Consider the following 21,161-nt stretch of genomic DNA (forward strand, 5'->3'; position numbering starts at 1 on the left):
CTTCTGGTCATTCCTAGGATATCTAAGTCCACTAAAGGAGGGAGGGCGTTTTCACATTTAGCTCCTAAACTCTGGAATAGTCTTCCTGATATTGTTCGAGTCTCAGATTCGCTGTCCCAGTTTAAAACTAGATTAAAGACGCATCTCTTTAGCCAAGCATTCACATAATAATTACCTTTTATACTACAGTTGAATCAGATTGAATGCATTAATATTATGAACAGCAGCTACGCTAATTATTTCCCATCTGCTTTTCTGTTGTTATCTCGGGACGCTAGTCCCGAGATAAATACAGATCGTCAGCTCCAGTTTGTATCCAGCCTCCCATGGAAACTACAGATGCCCCAACACCCGTGAAGAGACGACTCGACGCCCGTGAAGAGACGACTCGACGCCCGTGAAGAGACGACTCGACGCCCGTGAAGAGACGACTCGACGCTGGCGATATGTTTATGCCCTAAATCAATACATGATTAACTAACTGTATTTCTCTATGTACATTTCTGAAATGCACTTTCTGTAAAGCTGCTTTGAAACAATATGTATTGTGAAAAGCGCTATACAAATAAATTTGAATTGAATTGAATTGAAATACAAAAAGTACTGTAACACCTCCTAATTAAATAATTTTTTGTTGTGTATAGTTCTTTTGAAATTGTTTTCATCCAAACAACTTTATATAAATAAAGCGTTGCCATGCATTACAATAATTTATTTATTAAAAGTTGAATGTTACGTGACTGCACATTAAATTATTACTGCCTCACATCAATGTATAGGTTTATCGACGAATGATGCAAATTGCAGACCCTCCTACATGTATGGTTCATCACCCGTGCTTTGAAGCAAACTGCTTAAACCCATATACCTTACAAAACATAAATAATATTTAAATAACAGCGTCTCAACGACATAGCGACAAACACACTCTACAAACGCAACTCTTCCTCATCTCCGTGGGAGCGCAACAAGACCACGCCCTCTTTATTGTGTATTCCTGTGGGCGAAGGTTAGTCAAAAAACTGTTCTAGTGATGTCATTAAAGCAGGAAGTAGAGGGATGTAGTCCAAACCGGCCGTTCGCTGTAGGCTTTGAAAGGAGACTTCTGTTAAATAAAATATCTCACTTGGCATTGAACTTTGAGCTTTATAATTTTACAGGTATTATTTATGCTCTAACAGCAACATTACACACTAACTAAAGTTTAATCCTTTCCTGTAGCTCAAACAGTAGAGCGTTGGTGCTTGCAACACCAAGGTCATGGGTTCGATTCCCAGGGAAAGCAAGAACTGAGAAGAATGTAAATGTGAACCTTGAAATCAAATTTAAGTTGCTTTGGATAAAAGCGTCTGCTAAATGCATAAATGTAAATGTAATCCTTTAACTCGGCTGTGTAAAGATGCCCATAGAGAAAGTTAAAGGGAGAAAGCTGAAAATAACATTAATATTATTTTCACAATCAGTCACAACAACATGAGCAGAATTAAACTCATATTAAACACAGTTTAAAGTTCAGAGACATACAGAAACTGAAGCTAAATTTAAGACTCATATTCACACACACACACACACACACACACACACACACACACACACACACACACATGTGGTGTTACTGAACCTGGTACAATTTACTTGTATTTCTAGTGAGTAAATCAGACATTTGAACTTGAAATGAAAATATGATGATGAAAATTGTTAAAAACTATTCTTACACTAGTGTCTCCAGTTTATAATGTGGATCATCCCTCAGATCCTTCAGCAGCTTCACTCCTGAGTCTCCTAGATTATTATATGACAGACCCAGTGTTCTCAGGTGTGAGGGGTTTGATCTCAGAGCTGAAGCCAGAGCAGCACAACCTTCATCTCTCACACCACAGTCCTCTAACCTGTAGAGAACAATGACACACATTAAGCCTATATCCAGAGATAAACATGACACTTAAAAAATAAATAACATAATGCTGTCAATATGAAATGTATACAAATACTCATTAGTTCACATTGTGAAAATACATCAGTTAGGATTAGGGGATTGACTATAGAGTTTAATGTTCTTATAGAGATTATTATTTCTATGGCAAGTCCCCATAAAACATGGAAACCCAATGTGTGTGAATGTGCTTTAATGCTCAGTGTATTTGTAAACATTTTAAGGAATGTGTGTGTGTGTGTGTGTGAGTATGTGTGTGTGCGTGTGTGTGTGTGTGTGTGTGTGTGTGTGCGTGCGTGCGTGCGTGCGTGTGTGTGTGTGTGTGTGTGTGTGAGAGAGAGAGAGAGAGAGAGAGAGAGAGAGAGTGTGCTTAATGTATTTGTAAACATTTTAAGGAACATATATATGTGTTTGTGTGTGTGTGTGTGTGTGTGTGTGTGTGTGTGAGAGAGAGAGAGAGAAAGAGAGAGAGAGTGTGCTTAAAATATTTGTAAACATTTTAAGGAATGTGTGTGTGTGTGTGTGTGTGTGTGTGTGTGTGTGTGTGTGTGTGTGTGTGTGTGTGTGTGTGTGTGTGTGTGTTAGCAGGGGAGGCTTGGGATGATTCTGATGAAGGGTCCAGCAGAACTGGACTTTAGTTCTTTATTGTCTCTTATTGAATAATAATTGCTATGCTTATAGATAATGATTGTTGTTATATGTGGCAAAAAGATGAGATAAGGGTTTATAGAAAATCCAGATCTTCCCATTCGTATTTACGACATTAGCTGCTTTTCCACTGTCGGGCCGAACGGTTCTCATTGCGTAACCACTCCATTCCGTTCCGATTAGTTTAATTCAATTAACACAAAAATACGACAAAATGGTCATGTCAGAGCTTTTATTTTTTTAAAGTGGTCATACATTTACACTACAGGTTTTTGTGTGTGTGTTTTGTGGCATTACACTGCAGTTTTTAGCTTCTACATTCCAGTGTGTCCACCCTGATTCTGAACCACAACTGGAAGAACTTTAAACAGCCTATTCATGTGTTTGTATTTGTATTATGTATTCAGAAGTCTAATAGTTAATAGTCTAATAGTTCAGCCTGATCTCAAGGCAGTTTGTACGGTGGTGCATTGCTGACACATACATATTATTTTATCCACTCAATTATGTCGTAATAACGAGATGTTATGTAATTTTTAAAGACATCTTTTCTCGTAATAACGAGATGTTATGACATGTTAACGACAACTTTTCTCATGATAACGAGATGATATGTCGTTAAATCTATATATTTTATAGCAGATGAGCCCAGATTACGAACGCATTGCGTTTAATTACACGTTAAGCGTCTTCGGGAGGGGGGGTACTGTCACGTGTAGTTGTAGATAACGTGTCCGTTCATGTTTGGACTTTCAATTTGTGTTTTGATTGGTTCCTGTTTTCCTTTTCTTTTTCCGCCACTCCTTTGTTTCTGTGGTTACTATCATTGAGTTCATTTGTCCCAGCGGTGTATGATTAATTATCTCATTTCTGTTTGCTATATAAGATGCACCCTTTCCTTCAGTCTTTGTCCGATCTCTGTTGCGTTTATGTGTGTTCTCCCTGTCAGCTTGTTCCAGAGTACTATTATTAAAGCTTGAGTTTATGCCTATAATTTGAGTCTTCAGTCTGTTCCTGGGGAAACCACAGTGACACAGCATTGTTTGTAGTTATTGATTAAAAAAAGAATTGTGATTTAATCATGTAAAAAACATCTTTGGTTCAAAGAGTATTTTTAGTTTCAACTGACCATAGAAATTTGATTTGTTCAAACTCACTTGAGTAAAAGTAAATCGATTACTTGTAATAAGTTGAAGTCATTTTTTTTACTTTGATCCGACACATTTTTTTCAGTGATTATAAAAAAGCTGATATAATAAATTAAAACTATATATCACATAAAAATATAGAAAAATTGTAAAAGAAGAGGTTAATGTAATGAACAATAAAGAGCCATGAAAAACCCCCTCTTTCAGCTCAAGTCTACCTCACAATCATTCTGAAAAATCTTCTCTAATGTATGTGTGCGGCTGTGAGAAGAAGAGAGGGAGTGTGTGTGGCAGAGCAAGACAGAGGAGAGAGAGAGAGGGACGAGCGACTGTCATCTGTCAGCGGCCCATGCCGGCTATCACTACATATCAGGGGGAAACTGGAGGATTTTACAGCGGACAGTGAAATTCCTACCGGATCATTGAACACAATCTGTATTTTCCCTTTAACAGTATAAATGTTTATACATTCACTATAAATGCATATATATGATAATAATTTTCTCATACAAATGTCATAAAAACTGGTTGCATAGATCACAAATCTACGTCCCTTCAGGACACTGACAATAAAGATGGATAGTGACAGAGAAGACAGAAATTCTCGTAGCTCTCCTCAGAAAAACGCATGTTACACACACACACACACACACACACAGTTTGATTGTGTCGGTAGTTTCTGGCCAACCAAACGCCCGCAGCGAGTCTCGGCCATTATATGAACATCATATGATCATATGACATAAAAATAATTTGATAAATTTGATCATGTTGGTTTAATAGCTTTGCTTGTGATTAAGGAAATAATAGTTATTTCCCTGCATTTTATTCCATTTTGATTATACTTTATGAATTCACAGTGACATGTGAGAGTCACCTATGATCTTACCACAGTTCCTCCAGTTTACAGTGAGGATTCTCCAGTACAGCAGAGAGCAGCTTCACTCCTGAGTCTCCTAGATTATTCACAGACAGATCCAGTTCTCTCAGGTGTGAGGGGTTTGATCTCAGAGCTGAAGCCAGAGCAGTACAACCTTCATCTGTCACACCACAAGCCTCCAACCTGTAGAGAACAATGACACACATTAAGCCTATATCCAGAGATAAACATGACGCTTAAAAAATAAATAACATAATGCTGTCAATATGAAATATATACAAATATTCATTAGTTCAAGATGTTAAATTACATCAGTTAGGATTAGGGGATTCAATACACAGTTTGTACAGTATAAAAATCATTATTTCTATGGAAAATCCCCATAAAACATGGAAACCCAACGTGTGTGTGTGTGTGTGTGTGTGTGTGTGTGTGTGTGTGTGTGTGTGTGTGTGTGTGTGTGTGTGTGTAATTAATTTATTTGTAAACATTTTAAGAAACTTGTGTGTTAGGACTGGGAGAAAAAAATCGACTCACCAAACTATTGCAATTTTTTGGTTCATGATTTTAACATAGACATTTTATTCTAATTCAAATTGCTTTAGTTTTGTCCTTGCTTATAGACGAGGTTGACAGAAGTTAGCCACTTTTGTTCCAACAGAGGATGAAATGTGTCGTTATCTATGAGTGTCGTAATATCCATTTCAAGTGGACGTGTGGAAGAGACATGAGACTGAAAGCACTGAAAGCCCTCGCGCTGCTCATATACTGAGAGAGAGATAAGACAGTAGAGCTGCACGATTCATCTTTAAAATACTGTGATCTCCATTCAAACACACACACGATCTTCTTCAGATTCGTCTGTCTATTAAACCTTTGACAAAATCATATCGCAATATTTTAAATCTGTATTGGCGCTGCCGCTGACCCAGAGAGAGTCGTCATGAAACAGTTTAAATAGAAGTACTGGGATAAAAGTTTAAAGTTCAGATATAAACACTGATGTCTACGGTAGCGATCACAACAGAGTAAATCAGCTTTTGATAGAAACAATCGCAAATCGCAATTCTTTAAAAATCGCAATACATATTGTATCGGCACCCAAGTATCATGATAATATCGAATCAGGAGATAGGTGCATCGTCCCAGCCCTAGTGTTCGTGTGTGTGTGTGTGTGTGTGTGTGTGTAAATGTGTGAGCTTACTGTATTTTTAAACATTTTGAGCGAATTGCTTAAAGTTATTGAAACTTTAGAGTGATTAAGAAGCACGGATAAATGAACAATAAGGAAGGGACGAGCTTGATGATTTAAAACACATAAGAACTCAAATCGGCACTCACACAACGGCTTCTTGTGCCGCCTGACAGTGTGTTCCGCTTCGTGGCATTTTAATGGTCAAATACACACAAAATTACGTAATAAACACCCATCTTGCTTCTTGTGCGCACGCTCATTTTCTGAATGACTTTACACAGCAGATTGGAAATTATGTAATCGAGTCACATGACAATGGTAAGTGCTTACAATCTTGTATATTAAGATATGAAGTATTTCTTATGGCCAGTTAGACTGGTGTCTGCTGTACTTCATGGATTCATGTATTAAGTCTGAGTTGTTTTTATCTGCACCATCATATTACAGACAACTGCTGGTGTAATTATGCAGTTGTGGAGACGAATGATGATTCCAGAGCAATACATGCATATACACTACCAGTCAAACGTTCGGGATCGGTAATATCTTTAAGGTTTTTAAAAGAAGTCTCTTCTGCTGCATTTATTTGTTTAAAGTAAAAAATAACAGTAATATTGTGAAATATTATTCCAATGTAAAACAGCTCTTTTCTACGTGAATATATAGTAAAGTGTAAATTTCTATTCATCAAAGAATCCTGAAAGAAAATTGTACACGACTGTTTTCAACATTGATAATAATCATAAATGTTTCTTGAGCATCAAATTATCATATTATAATGATTTGTGAAGGATCATGTGACACTGAAGACTGGAGTAATGATGCTGAAATTCAGCTTTGATCACAGGAATAAATTACATTTTAAAATACATAAATTAAAAACTGTTGTTTTAAATTGTCATAATATTTAATAACATTACTGTTGTGTTCAATCATTTACAGATCAAACACATGAACTCACAGCGGCAGGAGAAATAGAGCAAACACTTTTAAAACATGAATCCTCTAACATCATATGAACAGACGTAAAAATAATTTGATAAATTTGATCATGCTGTTTTAATAGCTTTGCTTGTAATTAATGAAATAATAGTTATTTCCCTGCATTTTATTCCATTAAAATAATTTTATTACAGCGGCACAACCTTCATCTGTGACACCACACTTACACAACCTGTAGAGAACAATGACACACTCTTCACTCTCTCAGATCAACACACAAATCTTTGTTTTTCTTAATTTTCTTAATTGTGTTCATAATTTGTGCAATATCTCTTTTTTAAACAATTAATTCAATATATCAGTAACTGTTATTCTAAGAGATTATGTCTCTATGTGAGGGAGAAAGATTATATAAAACTGATAAAATAGAATATATTACATACATTAAATAAAAATTTTATATACATAAATTATAAATGCATATATATTTGAAAATGAATTTCTCACACAAATATCATAAAAAACAGTCAAGTAGATCACAAATCAGGTCAGATAGGTGGAGGGTTTAAAAGCTGAAGTGTGACTCATATTTTTTGTTAAACCATTAATTTATAATGTTTATGTAAGAACTGTTATGATGTTTTAACAGTGATGCTTGTTCTCAGTGTTACTTACTCAGCTGATCTAGTTGCTGTAACCACAGGCATCAGCTTCTGGAGAACTTCATCTCCAGTGGTATCTGTGATGCTAATTGAAAATAAAAAATAAATAAGTTAATTATTAATGCAAACAATAATAATAATAATAATAATAATAATAATTCATATCATAAGTAAATAATACAATATACCTTCCTAAATACCCTCAAATAATTGTTTTAATGAAACACATGTGAAAGGACATGTGAAAAAGTTGTTTTATATCTGTAACTGTAGAAGCCTCGTATTCAGCGTCACAGATTTGTTTTTTCTTCTTCTTGTTAATGTTGCTGTGGCAGGTCTATTACTCTGCATTTACACTACAACACTATTCTGACATATCAGATTTGTTTGTCCTGTCCGTTGCTATGGTTATCACCATTGAGACATTTAACTCCCAAGTTGGTTGGTAACTCCCAAAAAGTATTTTTGTACCTGCATCAGCAAATTATTCGTAGAAATTAAGCACACAAGTTTGTTTTCTTGTTACTTGTTTATGTACCTACTTGTTTATTTAATCATTTACTTAGTTTTATTGTCACAGGAAATGATGCGCACAAAATGTGAATTTGAAAGAAAAATGATGATGAGACATTAAACTAATTTATTTTCTTAATATTTCTCTTGTGGCCCCTAGTGAAAAAATTTGTATTTTCATGAATCAAGAAGTGTTTTGTGTTCAACAAGTTGTCTTTGAAATGAGAAGTAAGCTAATCTAATCTTTTATCCTCACAGCGCGTCAGTTATGCGGTGATGCGCTATGAAATTATTGCGGGGCAAATGAACTGTAATATTAATGATAAAAGTAGCCTAATAATAATAACAACAGTAATGTAATATGCCCTGTGTGCCCGTCCGCTACGCCACTGTGAAGAGCTAAACGCCACCAGGAATGGCATCAAGGCCATTAACTGTTTTGAAGAACACGAAGGATCTACTTGATGCATCCTTCAAAATGAGCTGAATTAAAGACACAAAATGAAGTCTGTCTTCAAAACATCCTTCAAACTGAGACGGCCTTCAGAGGCGCTTGATGACGTGGCAGTCGAGATATGCAGCCTTACTAGGACACAGCCACGGTTTGAGAAACACCCGCAAATGATGTACAATATCCCAGAAATCAGTCTGTGCCCCGTGATTTAAACACCTCTGATCTCTTAGTTTCTCTTTGTTCATAATGTTTTAGACTGTAATGATTGCACTCAGTGTTACTTACTCATCATTTCCGTATCCAATTAATCTCCTCAGGTCAAACTTCTGCAGTGTCTTCTCTGAGGACAACAACACAAACACTAAAGCTGACCACTGAGACGAGGAGAGTTCCACATCACGTAATCCTCTATACGTATGAGGTTCAGCTTCGTTCACTAGAGAAAGATCACCCAGTTCATTCAGACAGTGAAACAGATTGATGTATTTATCTGGAGAGGGATTCTCACTGATCTTTTCTTTAATATAGTCAACTGTTCTCTTATTGTTGTGAGAGCTGTTTGTCTGTGTCTTTAGTTCTTGTAAGAGACTCTGATTAGACTCCACTGACAGACCCAGAAGGAAACGAAGGAAAAGGTCCAGATGCCCATTTTTACTGTGTAAAGCCTCATCCACAGCTCTCTGATGGAGATCAGATAGTGAACCTTTGTCTCCATTAGTTGGTTTGGTAATCTGGTCAAACACATTGATGTTATTGTTGATAAAGGACAGATGCACATATAGAGCTGCTAGATGTTCCTGAATGCTCAGATGAACAAAGCAGAAGACTTTCCCCTGACACAAGCCCAACTCCTCTCTGAAGATCTGAGTGCACAATCCTGAGTAAACTGATGCTTCTGTCTCATCAATGCCACACTCGCTCAGGTCTTCCTCATAGAAGATCAGGTTGCCTTTCACAAGCTGCCGATAAGCCAGTTTCCCCAGTTTGACAATCATGTCTTCATCTTTCACTTTCTTCTCATAGTCCTTCTCATGTTTGGTGTTGGTCTGAATGAGCAGGAAGTGTGTGTACATCTGAGTGAGAGTCTTGGGAATCTCTCCTCTCTCTGCTTCACTCAACATCTCCTCTAGAACAGTGGCTGAGATCCAGCAGAACACTGGGATGTGGCACATAATAAAGAGGCTCCTTGAGGACTTCAGGTGTGAGATGATCCTGTCGGCCAGACTCTGATCACTGATTCTCTTCCTGAAGTATTCCTCCTTCTGTGTGTCACTGAAGCCTCGTACCTCTGTCACTCGATGGACACACTCAGAAGGGATGAGATCCGCTGCTGCTGGTCTGGAGGTGATCCAGATGAGAGCAGAGGGAAGCAGATTCCCCACAATGAGGTTCGTCAGCAGCTCGTCCACTGAGGCTGATTCAGTCACATCACACAACCTCACATCGCTCTGAAAATCCGGAGTCAGACGACACTCATCCAGACCATCAAAGATGAACAACACTTTATACTCATCACTGGATATTTCCATTTCTTTTGTTTTAGGGAAAAAGACATGAAGAAGATCTGAAAGACTGAGTGTTTTGTCCTTCATCAAGTTGAGCTCTCTGAAAGCAAGTGGAAATATGAGCTGGACGTCCTGATTCTCTTTCCCTTCAGCCCAGTCCAGGATGAGCTTCTGCACAGAGACTGTTTTCCCAATGCCAGCGACTCCCTTTGTCAGCACAGTTCTGATGGGTTTGTCTTGTCCAGGTAAAGGTCTAAAGATGTCACTGCATTTGATCGGTGTGTCCTCTGTTTCTGCTCTCCTGGACTGTGTCTCAATCTGTCTCACCTCATGCTCATTATTGATCTCTCCACTTCCACTATCTGTGATGTAGAGCTCTGTGTAGATCTCATTCAGGAGTTTTGGGTTTCCTTGCTTTGATATTCCCTCATACAAACACTCAAACTTCTGTCTCAGATTTGATCTCAATGTGTTGAGGACTTCAGCAGGATTAGAGTCATTGCTGTAAGATTAAAATACCACATTATTACACAAGTCAGAGAAGTAAATAGCCATAAATTACAAAACTATTTATGGGACACAGAATATCATTAGGTTTCTGAAATGTGTTAATCATTAATCATGTGTTTGAGTGATGTGTGATGTGAATTGCAGCATCTAAAATTAAACAACAACAACAAAAAATCCTACATTTTACCTGAAACCAGGATACATGCTTTCATTAAAGTCTTGTGGTTGAATCACAGGCTTGAACACAGTTTTGTTTTTAACTGGTCTGGATAGAAGGTTTGACCTTAAATCAGAATGAAGAGGGTAAAGAATCAGACACACTGATATTGATGTAATTGTGTCATTAACTGAGTAACAGACCAACAGCTTTTACAGTGTGTGAATGCATTAACAATACAATACATAGAGCTTTACACAAGAGCACAATGATAATCATTAATAGACTGAAACCAGCAAGATTGTAACTCATTAAACTGCTGTATATTAATAACAATTTCATAAAAATCAAATACAATGAGCACCAGTGGCGGCTGGTGAAAAATATCTTTGGTGGGGCTGTCATATTCAGCCAGTTTCAATAGTCTGGTAACCATGGGAGTATTAGGCCTACTTTCTGCCCTTGGTATGTGTATTGTGTTTTGTTGTTTATTTTGTTCTATTCCTTAACCCAGTCCCAGTGGTTCTCAAACTTTTTAGAGTTGTACCCCAAGAGGCTTTAATATCCTTCTGCATACCCCCACTCTTCAGTCACACCTTTTTCAGTAAGGGACAATATTTGCCTCCTTAAATCGATTTTTTTCAAGTGCATTTTTACCTTTACAAATACCTTTATAAAATAAATAATGCTTTGAATTAAAAAAAATGTTAAATAGATAAATATGCAATGATGGTAAAAACGAAGTGATGCTTTTTTTAAATATTAAATAAAAACCGCCAGTAAGTGATGAGTCATCGAGTGATCATCGAGTCATCATTCAGTAACGAAGCAAGTGGCTGTATTTATGAATTAATCATTGACTCTAAAGATTTGTTCACAATCATTGCTGTGTGCTGCAGTTCTGCTGTGGCTTTTATTGGAGCTATTAATTTATTGTAAAAATACTGACAACTGTGTTGAAAATGAACATCACTTAATATTAATATTTAGTTTGTTGAACTGTTATATAAAAATCAATGTCACATTCGCAATCGTGTGGATCTTCATATAATGTGATCAACATTAAACACAGGAACTCACACAGGGTTTGTATCGAAGAGAGTTTGAATTCTATCGATCTCCATGCACAGCCTGTGTCTATATGTTCTTCATGCTAGTAAGTGCTAACTTAAATCCCTACTTTTACAAAGGTAACGTAGGCTACATTGTCGAGAGCGGCAGTATAGCGCGATTTGCTGAGGCAGCATCTGTACGAGACCTGTCATATAGCCGACACACTGCTTATGCAGAAAGTTTTGACCGCAAAAGATGAGGTAATTTGATCGTATGTCATGTATTTACAGAATTTAACCTGAGAGAAATGCATGCTCAGTTTAAATCTTATTTTAAGATGAGGAAGTATTAACGTTAAAGGGACGGCAAAATTTAGCATTTTGTTCCCGCACCCCCTTCTGTCACCTCACGGCTTGAGAATCACCACAAACCCAGTCTTTGTAAAACGAATAATAATAATTATATTACAAATAATTATTAGTATTAACCACCCAAACACAATTTAACACAAACTGCATGATACCAGTGCTCTGTGAAAAAGTCAGTAATTGTTTAATGCCATAGGCTATTACAAGACTGAAGCATTCTTACACAAAAACAAACAAATTGCACAAACTTTCCATTTGCATTTGAAATTTAACTCAAAAAGTTTAGTTACTTTCTCAGATAGGTCCCTCACTTCGGCAACTGTCCATGTTGGATCTGTCCCTGTTGTTTTAAAAAGTAATCACGGAAAGCAAAACAAGGCATTAGCATGACCGCATCCAGCTAGCCCGGCCGATAGCTGTCTGATGGAGTCATGGAGATAGGCGCGCATGAGCGCGAGCGCGGGCGCGGGCGGGCACGCGCAGCTTGGGGCGCTAACAGAAGCGCCCATAGCTGACTAGATTTGAGCTCGCTGATTGGCTACAGTTTATGTCAAACATGTATATCTTAAATCAGCAATTGGCTAAGCTGCTCCACAGACCCGCCTCTCTGGGGCGATTTCTCTAGCGCCCCAGAGCTGTTCGACGTGCACGCAGGTGGAGGAGACGTGTTGAAAAAGCTCACATTTTAAATTTCTATCATATTTTTCACATATACTGGGTGTATTTAATATCTTAAACACACAAATACTGACAATTTGTATGTATGATTTATGTATGTATTTACTTATTTATTTAATGAGTGTGGATCATAAACTGTGGTCTGGCTCATGGGGGGGCGGCGCCCTAGCGCCCTCTATTGGCCAGCCGCCCCTGATGAGCACATCTTTTATAGACGTGATATACCTGAGATCAGGCCGTTTGTCTCCACTCTTAAACCATAGTGGCTCCTGCATAGAGTGGTTACTCTTCATAGACACACAGCTGGAATCTGGGTTTGATCTCTTCTGCTGGACTGAACTGGAACAGAGAACAGATTCAGTTTAATCCTTTAGATTACTGTGATTACATTCATCCTGCATCAAAAAGTACTTGGAGGAAACAATAATTCGTGTGTCATTCGTTCAGTAGTTTTTAACGTTTTTAAATGCATTTATTGCAACTTTTTCCATCAACCAGTCTAACGAATGGCTCGACACAACCCGTACTGGGGAATAGACTAGACAGGGCTTTCTTCTGTGTAGACCAGCAGTTCTCAAGTGCCAGGGGTTTGCTATTTTCCTGTTTTCCGAACTGTGAAGTCACTGTTACATAACTGTGACTATATAATGCATTTTACTTCAAATAATCTAAATGTTGACTTTGAAAAGTAGGCACGTCTGAAGGCTATTCACTCTATGTTGGTTCATTTTTGGTGTGCACCAGAAAGATGTTCAAGGAGACTGAGACGCGCTAAAGCAGCGCATCATGTTGTTTTCTTTATTTTTCAAAGGCATGGCATTTTGTAGTCATTTTGAATGTACACAAATAAAAATATAAATGTTACTGTTTCGAATGACACAGTATTAAACAACAGAATATTAAGTTATTTCTCCTGCTGAGCAACAAATCCAAGTGATGGCGCCGGCGCATCGCTCGCTCACACAACATCTAGGCTATTATCAGTTCACTTCTGGCATTGCTAACATCGCAGCCTGTTCATTATTAAAATAAAACGCAGTCACCCAAACATATAAAAAGTTATTCTGCTTAATTTAATTGTTCTGTTGTACAATATAAAGGCTGTGCCGCACAGTCCTACTTGCTGTTCTTCCAAACTCATTTCCCTTTGCTGTGAAGATGCTGATTTAGCCTATACGTGTATATTGGGACTCGACTGAAGATTAAAGCCTTCTTTACATTATTAGTTTACATCCAAATGTTATTGCAAATATGGAAACTTTGGACCGAATGAGAGATGCGCGAAACCAACGTTGGTACAGTTTAAATTCTAATAAATTCGTTTAGGCTTGGCGTTTAAAATAGGCTAAATGTTGTTTGTAATAAAGTGCACAGTAGGCTATTTTTATAGGCGACTATGAATATTTTTATTATACATAGCTACTTATTTTTCATTCTTGTCGTTTTCTGAATACCATTAATTTAAGGATTTGACATAGGCTACAGTAGGGGAAGTAAAATACACATAGTACAGCCTATATGTTATTAATAGTGTTTATAATGTTCATTTTGTATTTTATTTACCGGTCAAAGGTTCGGGCTGGATTCTGGCAATGTGTTCTCTATATAAACTGAGAGTCTATGGCTGCCTTTCCACTGATACTCTGATGGGACCTGATGAGGGGATGATATTGTTAATGAGCTGGGTGATGAGTAGACTAAAGTTGTAGAATAAAACTTTAAATCTGGCAGCCACACTTCCAAAAGTTTAGTTAGTTGTATTTATTATGACAGTGCGCATGTAAACAGACACATTGAGTTGATGTATTTTAACCAGGGCAGAACAAATGTCAGTTATTGATCATAACACATGATGCATCACATTGCATTTTTTTTTTTCATGTTGTTCAGTTTTATCCAAACAAACTAGTCGTTAAAACCGATATCTGGTTTCTATTTACACATCTTTTGTGCTGTTTCTCTCTGTCAAAATATATACACTCAGTCCATAATATTTCATTGTTTTTTTTTTCTTTCTTTTCTGCCTTTTAGACGCTTTCTTGACATCAATCCTGAACGTGGACAAAAAACAAAGAAAGGACAAATAACTTAAATTTGTAAATTTACAGTACAACGTTTTACAGTGAAACTGCAGTACGGAGGACTCTTATTCTGCAGTGCAGAACTGAGGAAGAACTGATGACGGGACAGTTTGATCTTCGGCTGACAAATCAGAGGAAAGGGCCGTTTCATTCCCGCCCACGTGTAGAAATCGAATGTTCCAGCTGTTTATTCATTTTTCTACTTTTAATATTAAATTTAAAAAAAACGACTGAACGAATGATACACGGATTAACAATGATCTTTCTATTTAATATTTCATGCTAGTTCAAAACAAAAATAGGCAAACAAATAATATTTTTTCTGTAAACTTTCTTTGTGTGTGTGTGTGTGTGTGTGTGTGTGGAGGGGGTAATGTAACATTATTGCAACGTTTCACACATAAACAACTTTTTCTGTGATGTAATGTTGAAAGTACCTGCATCCTGGAGAACAATCTCCATCTCTGGATCCTTGTGAATCAGCCATGATGAAGCTGCAGGAGAATCTGATGAGTTTGATCTCCTCCACTGACTCTGAATGAAGAAACATCCAGACACTAAATTAAATGATTAATTAAACAACCTTCATAATTTAGCTGAGCATATCTGGAGTGTGGGAGAAAAGGATCATGTGACTGCATTAACTCAAGGTCATTGGGCCTTTACACACACACAAGTCGACCATTAGATTTAGAATTTTCTGAAAAATAACTGACACTGAGAAACACTGATTGAACATGTTCGGGTGAAAAAGAAAACAAACCCCGACACACATCGACACACAATGATCCGATAAAAAAAAAAAAAAAAACATGTTTGTTGTTTGTGTGAAATGTCCTATGTATGTTTAGATTCATATTAATATGAGAAAGTCACACATGAACACTAGGGTTGCCAACTGTCCCGAATTAGCCGGGACGTCCCGTATTTTGGGTCTAATTTATTTGTCCCGTACGAGACCTCCCTTGTCCCGATTAAATAGACTGCTACGCTGATCTAACCACTGACTGATACAACAGCAACACAACACTTGAGAATGATCACGACACCGCATCATCCAATCACAGCCCACACTCACGCGCATCAGACCATATGAATAACAAACTCTAAATTGAGATTTAAATATTCTTTTGGGACAAATTATTGTTTGATTTGCGAACAGAATCATCGGCTGTCTGGTCGCTCCCGGTTCGATCCGGAGTTTCCGGAAATCCCTTTCACTGTCTGGCCGGGTTTTGATTTCGGCAAATCAGTTTTGGTGAATTGAAACAACGTGATTATTGTTCATGAGTCCAACATCCAGCCACGCAAGAAAACATGAAATCTTCCTGAGGAAAAAGTATGCTATTACTTTCTTTAATTTCTTTAAAATAGTGTATAATGTTACAAAAGCTTTCTATTTCAGATAAATGCTATTATTTTGAACTATACAGTTTTGTGTGTAGGCCTAATGTGACTTTTTTGTGTGACCTTAAAATTCGTTTTAGAATGAAATTGTACATAAAAAGGTTGACAAATGTGTTTATATCTGAGAAAATGTTATACGAACCTGAAATGACATATACTGTGTGACAGTAGCTACAAACATTTTGAGTGTCCCTTATTTTCCTGTAAAGAACCACGATTGTCCCGCATTTTTCTTTTCTGAAGTTGGCAACCCTAATGAACACTCACCTTGATCGAACTTTTACAAGATACAGGATCTCAAATCCTCCAGCTTTAACATCATAAAACTACACGTAAATTCCTTTATAATGGTTGATAAACAGTTTGATGCTCTGTTTTTATCGTATCGTATTTTGCACGACAGGAGAACTTACTTTCACTTTCTATGTGTGACGAGAGAGAGAGAGAGAGCGACGCGCGTGTTCACGAGAGCACCAGCCTTCTGTTCCTTCCTGATCTTCACACAGAGATCGAGAGGGCGTGGAAGAACCCATACTCTGCCCGTATTCACCAAAATTAGCGGGCTAGTTTCACTGATGTTGAGGGGATCGGAGAGCATGGGTATGTGTCGATGCCGCCCATTGACAAGACGTTTGCTTTGATAGTGATTTCAGACACCTGTCATGCCTGAGGCGTTCTCCAAAGCAGCATCCAGTGCGAGTTCCCAGTTAAAAAAATGTGACCCGTCACAGAAACCAGTGACACAAGTCGGCAGCACAACTTTCGAGTAAAATGAGAAAGAAGCGTTTTTTTTTTTCAAAATTGGTGATTTTCGTTTTTTTGCAGAATCTGTTAGAGATCATGAAGAAGCCTCTCCATGTTTGAGATAGCAGTATTGGTATATTTAAAAGCGTACATTTTGAGGTTGAAATCTGCATGTTTTTCGGAGATTCTAGCACGCAGTAGGGGCGTGTCATTGTCGGTGCGTATTTCCATACTGGATAAGCCGGCTTTTGTTTCTTTTGTTATTGCCCCCGCCCTCCAAGGGACCAGCGTGGCTACTTAGGCTATTATGCAGCGCTCTGGCCGCCTCTATCTGATTTCAAAATTCAATGAAGATGGACACCAATAACGTTACGATGTCCAGCAATCGATTTAAATAGTAGGTTACATGGGGTTTAGGCTCAATCCCAATTCACCCCTTGCCCCTACCCCTTGGCCCTACCCCTCTGTTTTGCGCATTCCCGTGAAGGGGTAGGGTTGTCTCAATTCTCTTTTGGTTGGAGGGGTAGGGGGAAGGGGAAGGGCCAGATAGCCCTTGAAACGAAGATTTTTCGAGACCACACTTCAAACGAAGGGGTATGAGAAATATAGGAGTATATTTTTTTCCTACTATGGAAGTCAATGGGGACCGAGATCTGTTGATTACAAACATTCTTCCAAATATCTTCCTTTGTGTTCAGCAGAACAAAGAAACTCATACAGGTTTGGAACAACTTGAGGGTGAGTAAATGATGACAGTATTTTCATTTTTGGGTGAACTATCCCTTTAATGTGTTGTTTAATGAGATATAGCCTAATACATGTTGTCAGTGCCAATACATAGATCTGCCTATTTAAACAACGTGTATTTTAATGGTCCAGTGGTAGTGCTTTCGCCAATGGTGTCAGAGGTTTGTGGTTCTAACCCGCCCTCGTATAGGTTTTTTTTTTTCTCGTAGAGTTTTTTTCTCTCATCAAAACGATTATGTTCACCAGTGGTTGTATATCAAGCAGGGACATGCAAACGTTTGCATTATGTTTTATGGTTTCACCAGAACGAATAGAAAGTATCTGCAACGCAACGGATTGAAGCGCGCGAGAAAACACTGTATCCGCGCCACTGATCGCAGCGGCAACGAGCACTTTGATCACTTGATTTAAAAAACACATTTCAGCGCTAGTCTCTTATTTAAAAAACGAACGAAATGAATGCTCTGCCAGTTAACTGGAGATGTTTTATTTAGTTGAAGAATTGGTACATTCGTGCCGCGAGATGTTTTAAAAAGTGGTGGGGACAATATCGACCCTGGCGAAAAGTGGTGGGAACATGTCCCATCCGCAAATTATGCCTATTTCCATAGTTTATTGCTTATTATTTATCATTAGCAAAAGTTTGTTTCATGTTGCACGAGTACACCGAAGAAAATTCCTAGTCTGTGAAACCTTTCATTGACAATGGCAATAAAATCTATTCTGATTCTGATTCATACTTGGATTCATACTCATACTATATTTTATATATATATATATATATATATATATATAGCCTATATCACATAGCACATCCTGTTTTTGATTTGAACATTGTCTAGAGTTTATCTTATTTTTTATTCAGTGTACATAAGAGTTGCCTATACAGTTTTATCGGTAGATGCTAAGAGACATTTATTTATATATTACCTGTTTGCAAACTTTTTTTTTTTTTTTCTTTGATGGCACATTTTCCTGACCTTTTTGCTTTATAGCTTTACAGGGGGGAGCTTTACAGGGGGTATGGCTTATCTAAATGATATGTAAATGAGCCCTATTGTCACTCCCAGCAGCAGAGAGAGGTGAGAACTGCACAATCTTTAGAGTCCGGTTTCTTCCCTTTGAGCTTTTTTGAGTGCCTACCTTCAAATTGCCACAACTTCTCCAAATATTATCAGATTTCCATGTGTTACACATCGTTGGAAAGCTTGGATAATACACTTTCAGAACCTGTGTATAACTCAAAATGCCCCAGAACCGACTTTTCGTGACCGGTCACAAATGTTATTTCAGCGCCAATATGTAAAAACGCCGATGGCGTGCACATGCGTATTAGGTGTTTAGTTTATGTATGAGCGTTTTAATATATATATGAGCAGGCGTGTAGTCTTTCTCTACAAATTGACCTTTTTTTTTTCAGGACAGCCGTCACTGCTCAGGGATCAGCTATTAGGAGCTGGAGTCGACTGCCATCAACTCTCTCACTGACAGACCACAGTGTGTGAGGCTCCAGAACTGTGTGTGTGATGTGTTGGTTTGCAGCACGGGGTCCCACAGGGCTCAGTGTTCCCTCCTTTTCTTTTCACCCTGTACACATCAGACTTCAGATACAATACAAACAGCGGTCACCTGCAGAAGTTCTCTGATGATACTGCCATCATTGGACGTGTATCGGAAGGGAATGATCTCTTTATAACAGCGGGGATGAATTAATCTTGAGCTGTGAGTACTCACAAGAGCCCGAACTGTTTCATTAAGGGGACGACAATCATGATCAATGACTCTTTAATCGCAGTAACAACACTATGAAGCACTTATTATATCTGTTACTTCTATCTAGTATTTTTATTCAATGTGTTTTTCCATACTTGTTTTTGTTTTTTGTTTTAGTGGAGCTGAAATAAGTGAATTTCCACGGTGTGGGATTAATAAAGTCTATCTAACCTAACCTGAAACTGCATGAACCTATGGAGATGAAGCCTGCTGAAATGGGGTAGCCACCCGTCTATATAAGAGTGCACATCACCGCAGGATCTCAGATTAATTCTCCTTCAGTGACGAAGATAATCTTCATGGACTCTGAGACAGAAGAAATGCTTCTCACGACTGGTTTCGTCGTTTATGTTTTATGCATAAACATAGCCATTATGTTAAGTCTGTGTCTTAAGAACTAGTATGATCAACTAGAAGTTAGTTAGGAGTAATCAGTCTTACTGTTCGGTGTCAAATTAGACCAATCTACGTTTTTATGTTATTGACTTTAAAAAGTTATTAACAGTCTTAAAGAATTAAATTGGATGACTAACTTGTAAGACTAGTCTTAACAGTTTATGCAACTGGCCTGGTTTCATTGAAGAGCCTTGAGCGGATCAAGACTGACTGATCTTTCCGGCGGTCTCTAAAAGAGCAAATTTCTGAGCAAATTTAATATTTCAAAAATACTTTGTGTGCATTTTGTTCCTGATTTCATTATTTTATGTGTGTATATATGGGATATTGGAAACATTTACATACTTAACTATATACTTACCAATTTCGCCAGACAGTGGGCCTGCAAAGATCTGTTGTCTCACAAGCGACGAAGATAATCTCCGCTGGACTCTGAGACAGAAGAAATGCTTCTGACGACTGGTTTCGTTGAAGAGCCTTGCAGCGGATCAAGACTGACTGATCTTTCCGGCGATCTCTAAAAGAGCAAATTTCCACACGGCGTTGTTTCAAATGTCGCAGCCGCATGTGCCGCTGGAGTGAGCTCAGCCTGGGATGATGCCGAGTTAATCCACGTTGGGGTTTGAGTGGTCTTTTCCTGAGGAGCCCACACGCAGCCGCCTGGACGACTAGTTCCCTCATCAGAGAGCAGCGCCGTTCTTCCCGGAACATCACGACTATGGGTTCTTCTCAATATCCTCCTCGTTTCCTCGGTCCTCCGTCCTTCATCCTATGACCCGGAGTCCGATCGAGCTCAGCCATCTTGAAGGACATCTCAATTCTCTAATTGCACCCGGAGGAGGCGAGGATCAAGGAGTGAGGAGCTTCATGAGGAGTGAGGAGCTTCATGAGGAGTGAGGATCGAGGAGTGAGGATCGAGGAGTGAGGAGCTTCATGAGGAGTCATGAGCGAGGATACACGGGTTAGACATAGACACAGGTGTATCTTGTGTGGAAGTGTTTTATCGACTAAACGTGGGTCACGGATAAATTCATCTCCCCCTTCACATCGGCCACAATCATTTGAATTTATACTTTACCTTTGCAGTTTAAATAAACCACACATCTCATATTTCAACAGGGTGTCTTGCTTTATTATTATTTATTGTGAATTTCTAAAAAAAATAAAAACTTGAACAACATAAGGGCAGATCCTTCGAGCGCTGCTGATGATGCTGTGAAGTGACGCTCGAGTGATCAAGTATTCCAATGTATAAAAAAGCTTTCATTCGATTCCTCCGTCCTCATTTTCTTCCATCGCAGCCTTTCAGCCTACAGGGGGTCTGAGACTACAGAGACCTGAGGAAAGGAAACGAGGATGCAAAAATA

The 21,161-nt window shown here is 38.2% G+C and overlaps 1 protein-coding gene and 1 long non-coding RNA gene across 6 annotated transcripts in view; one reads left to right on the plus strand and one right to left on the minus strand.

Moving 5' to 3' along the window:
- LOC311306983 (NLR family CARD domain-containing protein 3-like) overlaps positions 1-16,625 on the minus strand; it is a 31,904-nt gene extending 15,279 nt beyond the window's left edge. For 2 of the 5 annotated variants that reach the window (XR_014630240.1, XM_084435662.1), the window contains exons 1-8: positions 16,548-16,625; positions 15,165-15,261; positions 12,872-12,985; positions 10,578-10,673; positions 8,661-10,382; positions 7,422-7,493; positions 4,619-4,792; positions 1,716-1,889 (exon numbers count right to left, since the gene is read on the minus strand). Coding sequence is in view for 2 of the 5 variants with exons in the window: in XM_084435662.1 (XP_084291788.1) it covers positions 1,716-1,889; positions 4,619-4,792; positions 7,422-7,493; positions 8,661-10,382; positions 10,578-10,673; positions 12,872-12,985; positions 15,165-15,214 (2,402 nt within the window). In the remaining 3 variants the exon portion in view is untranslated. Of the gene's footprint in view, positions 1-1,715; positions 1,890-4,618; positions 4,793-7,421; positions 7,494-8,660; positions 10,383-10,577; positions 10,674-12,871; positions 12,986-15,164; positions 15,262-16,401 lie in introns of all 5 variants that reach the window. The other 3 variants (XR_014630241.1, XM_084435663.1, XR_014630242.1) reach the window with 2 other exon arrangements.
- On the plus strand, positions 15,979-20,908 carry LOC311306986. Its single transcript, XR_014630245.1, has 4 exons — positions 15,979-16,066; positions 16,538-16,734; positions 19,046-19,347; positions 19,516-20,908. It is a non-coding gene; the product is annotated as an uncharacterized lncRNA (long non-coding RNA).
- Positions 20,909-21,161: the final 253 nt, after the last annotated feature.

The sequence above is a fragment of the Rutilus rutilus genome (assembly GCF_951802725.1).
Source record: "Rutilus rutilus genome assembly, chromosome: 17".
Lineage (NCBI taxonomy): Eukaryota > Metazoa > Chordata > Actinopteri > Cypriniformes > Leuciscidae > Rutilus > Rutilus rutilus.